The 16,767-nt window shown below is 41.3% G+C and overlaps 1 protein-coding gene across 1 annotated transcript in view; it reads left to right on the top strand.

Annotated features, from left to right (window-relative positions):
• TSPAN7 (tetraspanin 7) overlaps positions 1-16,767 on the top strand; it is a 123,897-nt gene that overhangs the window by 93,277 nt on the left and 13,853 nt on the right. The window contains exons 2-5 of the mRNA XM_079122969.1: positions 7,591-7,779; positions 11,573-11,647; positions 14,053-14,148; positions 16,008-16,163. Coding sequence (XP_078979095.1) covers positions 7,591-7,779; positions 11,573-11,647; positions 14,053-14,148; positions 16,008-16,163 — 516 coding nt within the window. The remainder of the gene's footprint in view (positions 1-7,590; positions 7,780-11,572; positions 11,648-14,052; positions 14,149-16,007; positions 16,164-16,767) is intronic.

Genomic DNA, 16,767 nt, shown 5'->3' with positions numbered 1-16,767 from the left:
CAAAATCATCTGTGATCTGTTAGGCAATCTGCATGTCTAATGCTGGTTATATGCCACTGATAAAATCCAAGTGTAACCAATTGCTCTAGGCTCATGACCTAGCTCCTGAAACTTGAAGTCTATGAATTGACTATAGGATGTAATATGTTTAAAATCAGAACATAATCTTGTGGGCCTTTCTGGGAGTGTAAGTAAAGAGAACCATGTCAGCTCATGAATGCCCTTCTCCCCATGGTCAATGAACTGTGCTGATGTTTGGTTTCATATAAGTCTTTAATGGAGCAAAAAAGAAGAAAGTGACTTTCTTCTACATCTTCTTCCATTGATAGCCACCTCCATAGATTTATCTACTCTGTTCTGTGTGTCTTCCTTTTTTTTTTTTTTGTGGTGCTGGGCATCGAACCCAGGGCCCTGTGCTTGTAAGGCAAGCACTTTACCAACTGAGCTATCTCCCCAGCCCTATGTCTCTTCTTTCTAGTGATGGTTTTCTTCAAGCCTTAGCCCTTGACCTTCTCACTACATCGGCTTTTGTTTCTTGAGATACATTGTTCCCTCAGCTGTCATTTATGGCTTCAGCTCTCACCTGCCACTTTGACACCCTCCTGAACTCCAGCCCCATATCTACAACTGCCTTCCAAACATGTTACCTATGTGGACTTTGGTCACCTCAAACCACATAGCAAACAGGGCCTATACCACATGCTCTGTGGATTTCCTGTGGGTTCTCAAATTCAATTTAAACAAATGAGCATTTAGGATCATCTCACTCCTCTCCCTCTTCAGCATCTATCCCTTTGTAAAGATACCATTCATCAGCCGGGCATAGTGACTATAATCCCAGTGGCTCCCAAGGCTGAGACAGGAAGACCACAAGTTCAAAGCCAGTCTCAACAAAAGTGAGGTGCTTAGCAACTCAGTGAGACCCTGTCTCTAAATAATATACACAATAGGGCTGGGGGTGTGGCTCAGTGGTCCAGTGCCCCTGAGTTCAACCCCAGGTACCAAAAAAAAAAACAAACAAAAAAAAACAAACAAAAAAAAACCACTTATCTCTCAGCCATGTCACATGCACTGGCTTACACACACACAAAACATGCAGCTCACACATACAGACATGACCATGATGGAGCAAATGGGCTTATGTGGCCAAATACTTGCCTACAAAGAAGTAGCTCAAAGCATATGTCTTATTTCTATTAAGATGACAGTCATCTTCATGTAAAAAGGGGCACTTTGATTATGCTAGTAAGCTTATGAATTTTTAGATATCTGTGTAAAATTTCTTGAACCCTTGGGCATACTTCTTTTCCTCTCTTACCTCGGAGCCTTACATCACATTAGAAACCTGGGAGAATAGTGAGTTTCTAGTATAGAAATGAGCTGACTCTCCTACCCTCACTCCTGGTGGTTTGGCAGTCACAAGGAAAACCTAATTTGCCCAAAGGCATATCTACAAATTTCCTTATATATGTTCACATCTGCAAATTTATTGCAGAGTGTATAAACATGTCACTTAGCAGAATGTCAGAGCTGGGAGGAGGTACTAGAAATCAGGTTCTTCCACCTCCTGATCTTACTGAAGAAGAAACTAAGGCACAGAAAGCTTAGGTGATCTGTCCAAAGTCACATAGCTAGTGACAGAACTGTAAACCCTGGTCTCCTAACCCCCAGCCCAGAGATCTACCATTCACCTACCTTTTAAATTTATTGAGTAACTTTCTGTTGCCCAGCTGGAGTGCTTTCCCAAGCCCAGTGAAAAATCCCAATAAACTCTGGTTCTTAGCCCATTGTAAAACACTTAGTATACACACAAATAATTCATAATAAAAACAAGTTGTAACTCATTAAATTTCTTGAAGTTTAAAGAGAGCATCACAGGATTATAGAAGCTGCTGATTTCTTTGCCTTTCTGGTTGCTTTCTCCATCTCCACAAAATTTGGTTCCCAACACTGTGAAGACTTGCCCCCCACCTCACCCCCCCCAACCCCTTGGCACACACACTCACATAAGAATTAGCTGAAAGAATTGTTTGCTGGTTACACTTCTTAATCTAACATCTGAGCTGGGTGCCTTGGCTCATGCCTATAATCCCAGCAACTTGGGAGGTTGAGGTAGGAGGATCACAAGTTTGAGACCAGTCTCAGCAACTTAGCAAGGCCTTGTCTCAAAAAGAAAAGCATAAAAAGGGCTGGGGGTATAATATAGTTCAGTGGTATAGCATCCATGAATTTAATACCCAGTACCAGTACCAAAACCAAAAAGATCCCAAAAAGTAAGGCATCTTTATTTTAACAATAGATGATGTGTATGGAGTTTCTATGTTGTGCATTTTTTCTGAGTTATAGAATTATCTGGAGTGAGGGAAGGATATTTGACAATACCTCTGTGTGTAGTCACCAAGAATGAATTAACCTGTAGACCTCTGGGATGATTGAATTGTGACTTTCACCCAGAATGCAATCTAGCTGAGATTTTTCACCTACTGCCTCTTCTGGACATTTCTTTCGGTCAGATTTTAGATGTCATGCTTTCTATCCCATATGACTTCTCAGAAAGGTGTCTCTTCTAGGTATTTTATATCTCTCTGATTAATTTTTGACTTCCATTAAATTTTTCTTTAATTGTATGATATGTTAAATATGAATTCATGCCATCATTAGAATGATGTGCATGTTAATTTAGAAGGTGGGATTCACAAACCAGGTATAGATACAGAGAGAAAGAATAGGAACTTTTTTCCCTCTCAGAACCAAACCTGGCATAACATGAGTGTAGCTGCAGCAATTTAATCAGAAAATCTGTGTTGCAGAAAAGGGAATGGGCATAAGCCAAAAGCCTCTGGATTGTAAAATGGCAGCTTGTCTTCCTTGGCTCTTCTTTGGGAATCAGGATACTGCAAGGTCTGCAGGGAGACTTCCTAGCATTAGCCAGGATGACCTAGTAGAAGGAAGGGGAATCACTGATATCTACTGACTGCTCCCCAAATATCAATTTTAGGATTAAAACGAACCCTGAAGTCTCTTGCAGAGCCTTTTGGGAGCCCCTTAGCATATGGTTTTCTTTAAGTAACATCAAGATAATATATACTATTACACAAACGTTTTTCTAGTTCTGATCTAGCTTTATGAATGCTACAATTATAGTTGTATTCAGCCTCATCACCAATCCTAAATTAGTAGTAGCTAGTGGTACGCTGTTACCCATAAATTTTGAGCTGGGGTGTAAGCACATAGGAAATGAGATGCTGGGAATGAGTAAGAGTTGGAGAACCTCAACTCGGTGACTACTGATGGAGCCTTGGGCCTGCCCTCCTGGCTTAGGGTTGATTTGGGAGCATGTGAAGTAGTGACGAGATCTCTGATCTCTTATCTGACTCCTCCTCAAACCACAACATTGACTGCTTCCTAATCACTTATGAGAAAGAAGCAAAACTGTCCTGAGAAACATAACATGGGTTAGTGATTAATTTAGGAATTTGAGGGCTCTGAAGAGTTCAGATACAAACTTGCTTTGAAAGAGAGAGAGATCAAAAGAATCTGTCCCTTGCTTTTCACTTTGACTTTCTAGATTTTGAGAAGTAGCTCCCCTATAGGAACTTGTACAGGTGTGTATATGGGTGAATGTGTGTTGAGAGGAACCAAGAAAAATATCATACAAATGACAATGATTTTTGTCCTTGACTTGTCTTTGTATATTTCCTATCCTTGGTAAGAAGTAATTTATAGTAGAAAATGTGAGCATGTGCTAGTTCATTGTGTTTCATGGCTCACTAGCTTTTGTTTATAGTTTATTTTCTTCAACCACTGGCAATTTCTTCTAACCCTCACCCCAAGTCCACCACCACTACCACTCACTAAGGGCACACATCCGTTTTCTTCTCTGTATGTTGAGTCCTTCCTTCTTTGTCTTTAGCATCATTATTTCCCCAGATTACTGTCCTGCTCAGTGAATCAGATTGACATTCTTGCATTTCTGAGAGGTTCTCACAGAGGTTCAGAGGGTACTGTGGGTGGAATGCTAACATGAAACTTTCCCCCTTTTTAAAAATTTAATTATACATATATATTTATATACATTGTAGATGGACACAATACCTTTATCTTTATTGATTGATTGATTGCAGTGCTGGGGATTGAACCCAGGGCTTGTGCATGCAAGGCAAGCACTCTACCAGCTGAGCTATATCCCCAGCCCCTTATTTATTTATTTTTATGTGGTAGTGAGGATCAAACCCAGTGCCCTCCGCCCCAGTGCCCCACACATGCCAGGCAAGTACTCTACCACGGAGCCACAACACCAGCCCCACTTTTCCCCATCTTAACTGCACACTTGACTGCTTTTTCATCCAGCAGACATGTACTGGGTAGTGATTGTGTGAAAGGCACACAGACAGCTCTTGCCTTCAAAGAAATCTTGGTCCTGGATATGCGTAGGAAGGGGATAGGTCACAGCAGGACCATGGCATACTACAGAATAAGTTTAAGGAGGCTGGAAGGAGTGGGTACAGTGTGGACCACAAGTTTAGGTTGTGAACAGGGAGTGACCAGAAGAATAGGAATTTTAGGTATGGTTATCATAAGCAAAAGTTGGGAACTACAGAGCACAGCTGTTTTCCTGGAACTACATAGGTGCATACAGGACAGTATGGACTGTAGTGTATGCAGAAGGCCTTATTTATGTGGAATTTGGGCTTCCAAACACACACCTTCTCCATCAGGAGTGTTTGAGTATGATAACAGCAACACTGGCAAAGGCCTTTCCTCTGTGGGTTATTCTTAGATTTCTAACACACAGGTGCTGGAAGGGGCCTATCTAACTTAGTCCCCACATTATTCAGAGGAGAATGAGTTCCTTTGAGAGTGGTTGACCTGCTCAAGAGTAGAATGTTGAGTTGTTTTTCTCCCTGGCAATATGATGCCCACAGTGTTTTTTCTTTGCACCCACTGGCAAACATTAAGAGGCATGCTAAAGTCCACAAAAGGAGTCCTTTTCTAAATTAAAAATAAAATAAAATAAAACTGGAATGTTTGTATAGTTTACATTATATGTATATTTTTAAAAAATGGTATTGTAGGGTTTGTACTTTAAATGAAAACCAGCTTCATATATACTTCATAAACAGAACAATGATTGTACCAGGGCAAATTATATTTAAAAGAATCAAAGGCATGAAAGTGGTCTTATGTAACTGCCTTAAAATCTGGATTTGTGTAAACTTTGACATACTGCATATAAGATTTGTTATGGTGGCAACTGAGCTTTGTGAAATTGCAGTTAAAGAAATGTAAGATAATATCAGATAATACATTTTCATTGATGCAATCCTATCCAATAACTGGTAGCAGTAGTACATAGTATACCTGTATATATCTGAAGTGTTATTAAATCTTTGGGAGTCAGAAGTCTCCAGATGAGACTGATTTTCTTCCTAAACAGTAACTGCCTTAGCTGAATTTTTTCAATACAGATACATTGTGGTATTTACAGGTTTAGGCAGATAATGTTAAAGTGGAAAGTATAGGGAAACTTTCTCTTTGGTTCCACTTTATATTACCTAACAGTATTTACCTAATGTAGAAATTTTTTAAGTATTTAGAATTGATTACAAAATATACATTCTAAGACTCAAAGATAGAAAATGTATTTCCATTCGTGAATACTAAGCACTGTGCCTGGACTGTGCTAGGCATTGAATAATAAGAAATAACTTCCCTTTTGTACATAGGCTTCATTGCATTCTTAATGACTTGAGAGTTGATTCTTAAATTTTGATTCCAGTTGGTAAAAAGCATATTTATTTATTTTATTAGTGCATATTAATTATACAGACTAGTGTGTTTCCTTGTGGCATATTTATACATGCATATAACATAATTTGATCAATTTCAATTCTGGATATATTTCCATCTGGAGGAGTAGTGACACAAGAGGCTGTTTAAGGAAGGTACATTTTTTTAGCAACCACCAGGTGTCAGCAGAGGATTTGGAACTCTTGGCAAAGTCTGTGATCTTGGTTTTCTTAATTCACCAAGGCCATCCCCATTGGCAGTCAACTCCCACTGGGCTACTGTCTCCCAAATATTAGTGTCAGTTACTCCTCAATACTACATTATAATTGTTCACCTTTTCCTAATAAAACTAGCACTCGTTCTTCAATCTCTTTTTTTCTGATATAAACTTTTAATGCTGTCATTCACAGTGGTGATTCTACAAAGTAGAGAGACTATTGGGGTGGGAGGTATCAGGGACTATCATCAATCTTTTGTTGTTTTGCTGACCTTTCACCCCAAATAGGTAAAGCTCACCCTTGTCCAAAGTGGGGAAAGGTACACAGTACATTCTTTTTCTCATACAAAGAAACAAACTGATAGTAGAGTTTGATAGTTCCAAACTAAAGAATGTATTTTCAGAGTGTAAAGGAGAGAGGCATTTTCTCTGGCCTGGTAATTTGGCTCATGGTGTAGAATGTATTTGGTGGCATTCATTCATAGATGTTGAAGAACAGCATGTTGAGTGACAGAGGAAACCTTGGCAAGGTGTACATTTGTATCATATTGGTTTTCTCATCTTCACTTTAGTGGGCTAGGCAGGTATCTGAGGTGTTTGATAGGAGACATTGGACTGTAGGGTGGGGCAAAGCTGAGGAAGTTCATCCTTGGATGCTTGAGTTTCTTTCAGGCCTCACACAGTGTCAGAAGTGGTAGCAATTAGAAGACCATCCATTTGAATGTGTTGCCAAAATATTGATAAACTGAAGAAGACATTTCATTGTGGGAAGATGGGTACATGGGTAGATAGGTAGAGGCCCGAAGCAACCTCTGACTTCAGCAGCCCAGTTGCTGGGGCCTGTGACCTGCAGGGAATGGAGACTCAAGCAGAGCACGAAACCCTGAGTGTAAATGCAAAATTCTAAAGTTTAGACATGCTGTGGGGGTTTCCTTTGGACTGATCAGTGAGATTGGACAAATCTCATTACAGCTAATTCCAGAAATTATTCAGATTCTTCTGTTGTTTTATGTTGAATACAGTATTGTAAATAAGGCAGCACATTAATAAGGATTAAAAATATTTGAAATATTTTATTTTTGTAGAACTCTTTGTGATACTGGTTAAAGAGAATCACCTTGTTCTTAAAACATCATGCAGGATGTCCTTAAAGTGTATGTTATACACTTCAATCCCCCACTCCCAACCCCCCCCCCCTCAGAAAAACCATATGATATACACACATGCCTTTGAAGAGGCAGCTGACATTCTTCCTGGAATTATACCTAGCTCAGAGTCAGGCAGCAGCTGGGGAAAAGCTCTCAGATCTTATGATATACTTTTTAAGCAACTGTTAAATAAAAGTTCCTCATTGTTGGCTTGAATTCCGATTAGCACAATAACTGCATGTGAGGCTGTATGTGGAGCTGATCTAATTGTACAAAATCAAAGTGTCTTTACCCTGTGATGGTTTTAGTTAATGGTCTCTGACACTTTCTTTTGCCCAAGGAATCCTACAGCATCCACCATCTTGCTCATGGAAACTTGAGTCTTCAAATTGAGCCACCTTGCTCAATGATTTCTCTCTTCTTTCCCCTTTTTAGATCACTGGGGTGATCCTGTTGGCTGTTGGAGTCTGGGGAAAACTTACTCTGGGCACCTATATCTCCCTTATTGCTGAGAACTCCACAAATGCTCCCTATGTTCTCATCGGAACTGGCACCACTATTGTCGTTTTTGGCCTGTTTGGATGCTTTGCTACATGCCGTGGTAGCCCATGGATGCTGAAGCTGGTGAGTATGTTGCAGTAAAAGACTACCTTCTCAAGTATACTTTTTTGTAAAAATACAAATCACGTGGGCTGGGGATATAGCTCGGTTGGTAGAGCGTTTGCCTCGCAAGCACTAGGCCCTGGGTTCAAATCCCCAGCACCTCAAGAAAAAAAAAAAAATACAAATCACGTGATGGTTGATAATGAGAAAGCAGTGGCCAGTGATACCAGTAGGCTGTTGGTGTCCTCCTGCCAAGATGTCCTGTTCCAGTTTTGAACTCTCTTAGAAATCTCCTCAAGCATATGATGCCCACCTTTGGGTGGGCAAGGCATCATCCAGAACATAAGCAGACTGTCATGTCCAAGTTCCCATCAGAGAAATATTTCCTGCCTCCTTGACCTTGGCCATACTTGAGTGTGGGTGCATGTTTTTCTTTCACTCCCTGCCTCAGTGCTGTTGGAGCTAAGCCAGAGGGCTGATGAAGTGGCAAGTGTGGTCTACCAGGACCCATACTTGGCTTCCTGTATTCTAATAGGATAGATGAAGCAGTGCTGAATCCCAGTGGGTAAAGGAAGACTATTGAAAGGTGATTTTTAACATTCTGGAAGACCAGCTGTTTAATTTCCTACTCACTATGCGTTTCATTGATGAAAGTTAATGTTGAAGAATTTTGTAAATAAAAGTTAACAAGGACCACTTCTCAGAAGGAACTTTTGTTTAAAAAGAGTTATTTCAAGCCACATGCAGTGGCACACCCCTGTAATTCCAGCAACTCAGGAGGCTGAGGCAGGAGGATAGCAAGTTTGAAGCCAGCTTGGGCAACTTAGCAAGGTCCTTAGCAACTTAGCAAGACCCTGTCTCAAAATAAAAAATAAAAATGACTGAGGATACAACTTAGTGGTAAAGCGTCCCTGGATTCACTCCCTAGTCACTTCATGTCATGAAAGTGGGGAAGCAGAGATTCCACTAGGATCATGTTGCCTATCTTTGTTTATCCTGAAGTTGTGATGATATTTAATGCCACCTAGTGACACACTCATGGGTGTGAAGGTGGTCCACTCCAAAGGAATCACCTTCCCAACTGGCAACAAAGAATTAATCATTTTGTTGGCGACCTCATAGAAGTGGTGCATGACTTGGTCATTTCTGTCCTACAGACCATGCAGGAAGCATGATACTTTAGCTACCACCAATTCTTTCAGGTTGGTGGAAAAACCATAATGAAGCTGTATGGGGATATATGCTACTGTCACCTGACACTCTATCCTTGCTTCCTGAGTCTAGCTTCTAGTACTTCTTATAAGCATTAGTTTCTTTTGGTCTAGTGCAATGGCCCTCAACTCTGGGTGCATGTTTAAATCACCTGGCCAACCTTTTTGAAGACACCTTTGCCAGGGTTCCCTCTCTAGTCAGTTAAACTGGGACCTCTGGTGGTGAGGCTGTAGCATCACATTTTCTAAAAAGCCCATCCGGTGATTCTACTTTGGAGCCAGTATTGAGAACCTTGGTAATGAATAGCAAGGTGAGAATTTAGAGGCATAGAAAAGAAAGATACTGCTGGGCACAGTGGTGTGTGCCTGTAATCGGAGCAGCTCAGGAGGCTGAGGCAGGAGGATCATGAGTTCAAAGCCAGCCTCAGCAACAGTGAGGCCCTAAGCAACTCAGTGAGACCCTGTCTCTAAATAAAATACAAAATAGGACTGGGGATGTGACTCAGTGGTAAAGTGCCCCTGAGTTCAATCCCCAATACCAAAAAAAAAAGAAAAAGAAAAAGAAAGATACTCGAAAACTGTCTTCACGAACAAGAAGGGAGGAGATCTGGTGATGATACCTAAAGACTTAAGCCAGTTAATGAGTCTTTATTTGCAGGAATGTAACCTTTTTAGGCCATTGTCCCCAAATATCAAAGAACATTATTGGAGTAAATCATGAAGGTTTCTTCTAGCCCAAATATTGTGACTTAAGATTTACTCCTAGGAGGCCTTCTGATCAAAGAGACAAATGTACTTTCTCCCAGTTGCCTCCTTGACACCTACTGTTCCACATTACTTTCTGGTGGATTCTGGGCTTGGTGAGGGACTCTCCCCAATTAGAAGCAATGCATGCTTCTAATTGCATTTTGTATGAAGTTGAGAGAAGTTGCATGCATGGGACATAATAACTACTTGTTTAATATTTTAATGACTGTGCTGTGTTTATGGAGAATTTTTTTGATATTTAGAAAGAAATTGGCGTTTTAAGCCAGTATTTCCTTTTTAAATGTATGTGCCAGTAACTGAGAAAAATAATTTATGATTCTGTGCATATATATTTTTTATAAGACATGCACACTTTAAAGGTAAGTAATATGGCCACATTCAGTCCATCCAAATTTCATGGCATCATTTCAGGCCACTGCAAACATTCAGAACTGTCGTATTTCATTTTGAGATGAGAAGAAGCAGATTGTAAGACATATGCCTTGTTGGTAAGGAATCAGTTCTTCTTTTTATCTGCTTTTCAGTCAAAAAATAGAAACCTTTAATATCTCTGAACTCAAGTACCCACACTTGCAAACACACACATGCGCGCACACACACACACACTCAGGAAGTACAGGCAGTATGAGATGAGAAGCACTAAGGGTTTTAGATACCTACAAACATTGTTATTAGTGCAACAGATTTGCTTTTTAAAAGGCTATAAGCCCCATGCGATATTCTGACCAGAGAAGTGAGCAGCCCAATGGGAAGCTGCTGAGATTCTGTGCTCAGGGGTGTCCAGCATACTGAAGAGGTACATCCTTCTGTGCACATTCTGGTCTGTAGGTCCAGATGGGAGGGGTACAGTTCAAAATGAAGTGATTTTGTAGCCATTTCATATGAGATGTGACCAAGGAAAGTGGAGGAGTTTGCCCAAATGAAGAGAAGCAGCAGGTTTGCATCCTGGCTGTGCTCACACACATGAAGGGCTAGTGGAAGTCAGAGAGATTGGTTCCTATATCTCCTAAAAGCAGAACCAACACCAGCAAGTGGAAGTTAGAAGTAGGTAGATTTGCAACCAAGGGAAAGGAAGTCTTTCCAAAAGTTGTAACAGATCCAAAACAGAACAGGCTGCAGAGAGTGGGCTTACAGGTCCTAGATGATCATCATGAGGAAGGTGGTAAGAAAGACTCACAGGCAGGGGAGAACTTTTCAGGACCCCCAGAGAAGATTTTTTTTCTAGTTCAAAGATTCCAGTGTTAAAAATAGTGGATACCTTAATTTTAATTGGTCCTTCTCAATTTCTCCTGGTTGAACTGAGCTGACAGGCACAATGCTAGTCTCTGATGGTCTTCCTGGGTTCCCCAAATTACGAATGCATATTAAACAGACACATTCTTATGTTGAGGCTCATGTGGGTAAATCTGGAGAAGATTTGGATTTAGTGGTACTGAGGAATGAACCCAGGGGTTCTTTCCCACTGAGCTACCTTCCCAGTCCCCCCTTTTGTGTGGCACTGGGTTTAAACCAACAGGGCCTCACACATGCTAAGCAAGAACTCTACCACTGAGTTATATTCCCAGACCAATCCATAGTCCCTTTATTTTTTATTTTGAGACCAGGTATCTAAGTTGCCCAGGCTGGTTTTGAACTTGTGATCCTCCTGCCTCACCTCCTGGGATTATAGTTACGTGCTGCTGTTCCAAGATGGATAAGAATATTTTAAAATGTTTTCTAAACTTTGTCTAAAATGATAATTTGTCTACATTCCCATGGCAGGAAGTAACCTGCCCTGAGAAAGCCCTCTTCTCACTCGTGACATCTGATTTTGTCCTTGTCCACTTGATTTTCAGTATGCCATGTTCCTGTCTCTGGTGTTCCTAGCTGAGCTCGTTGCTGGCATTTCAGGGTTTGTGTTTCGTCATGAGGTAAGTATACACAAGGTAGAGAACTCAGTTAAGGGCCTTTGGGAGGGGGATCTTTGAGACTGCTTGAAGTGCATAAAGGGTGCATATAGGCTAGCTGTGTTTCTCCAGTGGTATTACCATTTTCCAAATGTCATATAATATGGCTATGAAATTCCAAGTGCAGGAATTTCACCAAATTCAAAACCCTCATTGTGGATCCTGTTTCTGTATGTAGCTATTACATAAAATGATTCTCCACTCTCTTTTAAAGTAGTCACCTTCAATACAGATTAAATATTCCTTTAAAAATAGATGCTTTACAGGGCACATGTGTGTATCTGTGTATCAAGATTCCTGAGACTGTAGAGGGAAGCCAAAGTAATTGTCTTGCTGCCTTGGAAGTCCATTATTGTACCCCAAAAAGCCAGAAGGAGATAGGCATATACTAGAAAGAGAAAAATATAACACAATATAGTTTGAAAACCCACCAAGGTAGAGTGTTGCCATGACCCTTGAGTCTGACATCATCTGGCCCCACATCCTGCATTTGGGCTTGGTCAAGTTAAGTCCCATGGAAGCCTGCTTGGGTGCTTTCTGCCCCTTTCCCTGTTACCTTGGTTTTTATTTCCCTGTATTGGAGGCAGTATCCCAGATGTCAGAACATTCACGTGGGATTGCACATGGGTGATGCAGCTAGAATTAGACCTGCTCTGTTAGTCAGCTTTCTGTCACTGTGATAAAATACCTAAGATAAACAGCTTAAAGTAGAAAGGTTTATTTTGGCTTATGGTTTCAGTCAATGGCCACTTGGTGCTATTGCTCTAGTACATTATGGTGGGTGGGAGCATCTGGGAGAAAAGATTGCTGACCTCATGGTGCCCAGGAAGCAAAAACGAGAGGAGTCAGGGTCCCAGTATCCCCTTCAAGGGCACATCCCCAATGACCTACCTTTGTATACATAATCCCCACCTCCCAACAGCACCATGAGCTGAGGATCAAGCCTGTAGCATATGGACTCTTAGGGAACATTGAAGATTCAAGCTATAGCAATACTCATTCTTATTCTCAGGTGACATGAAAACAGATGAAGTCATGGCCTTAGTAGCTCTCAAAAGTGCCCCAAGTGCATGTGTGAACCCCAGGAACAGCCTGGCTCATTCTTCTCTGAGCCCTTGCCTACCTTCCTCTGGGATACTGTCATGACTGTGTCCCACATAGGGGTTTTCTCTTAATGGGTTCCATTCTCTATGACCTGGAAATCCTTTTCTCCCTCACCTCTTTTCATCTGAAACACTTTGGGGTGCAATAGGTAGGGTCGCAGTGCCACTCTTTGACCACCAGTTCTGGTCTTGAGTCTGGCTAAGCAGTCAAACTCGCATGGTGAAAATAGGTCACATTTAATGCCATTTACTAAGAAGGATGCTCAGTTTTCCCGTAGGGCAACAGCAGGCTTGTTCCATCAGCATGAATCCTCAGAATGGTCCAGGGCCTTCACTGGGTGCAGCTCCCTGGTCCAAGAGACAGTTCATTGAACTGAGACAACACAGTTGGGTGTGGTCACCACCTTGGCTTAGATAGTCCATATAACTAACATCTCTTTTCTTCCTTCATCTGTCCCATTGGACATAGCTGCTAGTATTTAGCATGGAATATGCGAAGTGAAGAAAGTTGCCAGATTTAGCCTTAAACTTCCCACCAGGTAATAATAATATGGTCATTTGCTGTCCAGAGGCATTTCACTAATCAGGGGTCAGTTTAACGTAAACCAAGTTACCTGTTAGCATGCCCAACACTCTATCTTCATCAGGTTCCCAGGAAAACAGCTTGAAAATTTCCCTAAGGCCAAATGTATTCACAGAAAAGAAGAAAAGGTTTTGTTAACTCCCTAATAACTGGAAAAGTTCATGTCCTTTAGACTTCTCTTATTTTGAGCTCAGTAAAGACAGGTAAATAAAAGTTGGTTTTGTCCCTCTCCTGTATGGTATGCTAGAATCAGTTTTTGGACAAAACATCAGTATTTCTGTCACCCCAATGGCGTTCTTTACCCTTGCTTCTGCACAAGAGCAGAGAAAGGTACAGAAAGATGGGCATTTTCCAGTGCAAAGAAAGTAACTGGAAAACTCATGCCTAACATTTGGCAGCTCACAATCCCAGCCCTTTCAGAAACTGACTAAACACTTCACTTGAACACGCCAGTCTTCCTCTAGTTTGGGGGTGAGGGCAACACTTTAAAAAAAAATCCTGAACTAATAAATTCCTTGGTGAACTTTCTGAGCTCTTTTGTCTCAGAAAACAGGGCATTCCCTCCCTGACCTACATTTATTCAGACACTCTCAGAAGAGGCTACAGTAGGTTGAGATTGGTATGAATCTGAGTCAATTTGGGTTGCAGTGGATCAAAACCATATTCCCCCTTGTCTTCCACAGATCAAGGACACCTTCCTGAGGACTTACACCGATGCCATGCAGAACTACAATGGCAATGATGAGAGGAGCCGGGCTGTGGACCATGTGCAGCGCAGTGTAAGTTCCAGGGAAGGAGATTGGGATGGGACCTGCCCACATGGTCCGGGCCTAGTCTTGTAGGCAGATAGGTTGAGCTAGCACCTTTTGCTCTGAATTTCCATTCTTCAGCTCTTGGTCAAGTACCATTTTCAAGACTTGACATCGCTACATGTCCAGGCTCCAGTTCTCCAGGTAATTGATGTCAAAGAATACCACTCCCTTGAGTGTGCTGTGTAAGAATTATAAGCATTCTGATGACAGCTCATTCGTGTTTCAAATCTGAATCCTGGGAAAGGACTTAGGCAAAGACAACCTGTCTTTGAGTTGGTTTCCAAAGGCTGGCTCTCTGGAATCCGTGTCTTTAAGACAGAGAGCTTGGATGAGCTGCATCTACCATCTAGGGCAGTGTAGTTGTTTGGGGGCAGTGTAGTTGTTTCTCCAAGAAACTGAAGATCTGTCAGGTGTGGGAATGGCCTGGGCTGCCTGGTGTTCTACAGAGAATAGGCGGGAAATAAATACAAGGGAGTTTTCTTGCCTAGGGGCCCTAAGGGTGGCAGGTGCTAGAGTCCAAGTCTGATTGCCCATCAGGATTACCTGGGAAGGTTTTGGCTTTGAGTTTTCTTGTTCTGTTTTTTGTTTTTAATATTACAGAAATAGTATTGAAAATTATTTTGGTATTTTTATGTTTTATTAGTACATTTACAATTATACACAATATTAGTGTTCATACATACACACAACATAATTTTCTGTATTTAATTTTCTAGTACTTCCCCTCCTTGACCCCCTTCTTTTACTCTACTAGTCTCCCTTATATTTATTTATTTTTAATTGATGCATTATAATTATACATAAAAGGATTCATTGTGCTATGTTCCTACATGCACATAGCATATTTTGGTCAATTTCATTCCCTAGTACCTCCCCTTTTCTTCCCTTCTTCCCTCCCCCTTGATTCTCTTCCTGTACTCTACTATTCTTCTAACTTTGTCAGATCCTCTATATTTCCATTTCCTTTTCTCTCTGAGGTTTCCACATATGAGAGAAAACATTCAACCCTTGATTTTCTGAATCTTATTTATTTCACTTAGTGTGAAGTATTCCAGTTCCATCCATATACCAAAATTTCAAACTTATAAGTTGAAAGAATAGTGCAATGAACCATATATCCTTTGCCAAAATTCACCAATTAGATATATTTTTGTCCTGTTTGTTTTAATATTTTCTACATGAGAGATTGGAAGACCTTTTCTGTGAAGGTTTATTTTAGGATATGAGGGGCTTGTACTCTGTCACAACTACTCTGCTGCTGTAGCACAAAAGCAGTCACAGATAATGTATAACAAATAGGCATGGTTGTGTCTCAATAAAACTTTATTCACAAAACAGGCAGCTGATGGGCTGTGGATTGCCAAAACCAGGGCTCTCTCTTCATCCATGTGCATCTTCTTTCTCCCTAAACCATTTACTTCTTAGTATAGATACAGTGGAGTGCTTTTAAAAACCATTATTTGCCTCAGCTTCCCTATCAACAATCCTGGTGTAGTTGGTAGGTACATCTCTATCTTTAATGGCACGCAACTCTCACAGGTGATTGTGTTACTTAACCAGGGCAGAGAAGCATGGCTTTGCTTTGTGGAGTTGGTAAGAAAGCCAGTTGACATATAAGCTAGATTTACTCCCTTCCCTGAGTTTGAATGGGCACTGAAATGAGAATAATTATCTGGAATCTTAGTTCATTTTTGCTCACCAAAGCTGTGCGTGTTGTCTTAGGAACTTGGCACATATTTCTCTGACAAGATGCAGGCCAGTGAGTGAGGAGACCACAGTGTTTTTGATCTACCACTCCTTGATTCTTTTCCTTTCTCTATTAATAGCTGAGCTGCTGTGGTGTGCAGAACTACACCAACTGGAGCACCAGCCCCTACTTCCTGGAGCATGGCATCCCCCCCAGTTGCTGCATGAATGAAACCGACTGTAACCCCCAGGATCTACACAATCTGACTGTGGCTGCCACCAAAGTTAACCAGAAGGTACCTGCTTCTTCCCAGCCCTAACAGGACTAGTTGTGAACATTTGTTTTTAATTTTTCACTTTTGAGGCAGGGTCTCACTAAGTTGCTGATACTGGCCTCGAACCTGTGATCCTTCTGCCTCAGCCTCCTGAGTAGCTAGTGTTAGAGGAATGTGCCACCATACCTGGCGGTTGTGAGTGTTTGGGAGGGCTTTGTTGTTTCTGTAAAATTTTGACACATAGGTTATAAAGGATAGTCCAGGAGGCTGTCAAGAGTCTTTCTTTGTGGTCTTTGATGGTCTGGGAGAAGCACTTGAGGCTGCTCACTTCTAAAAGAGAAAACTGGGGCTCAGATCAGCCTCGCACTGCTCTCCACAGTCAGCTTCTACCAGGCACAGTTATGAAAGTTCAGCAAGTGTTTCCTGTTAACTCTGGTGCTTGTGTCAGACAGAGAATGTTGGCTTTCTTCTTTCTGGGTATCTTTCTTCTGCTAATATACCATCTAAACATGAAATTATTTGCAGCTGGGTGCCAGTCTTTGGCAGAAAGAAGGGAGTGGAGTTGACAGACAGCATCTGCTTCTGCTAGGAGGGTGGCTCTTATTTTAGGGAGTTTGCCATTATA

Source organism: Sciurus vulgaris (genome assembly GCF_902686455.1).
Source record: "Sciurus vulgaris genome assembly, chromosome: X".
Lineage (NCBI taxonomy): Eukaryota > Metazoa > Chordata > Mammalia > Rodentia > Sciuridae > Sciurus > Sciurus vulgaris.
This window is presented reverse-complemented; position numbering and strand designations above follow the sequence as displayed.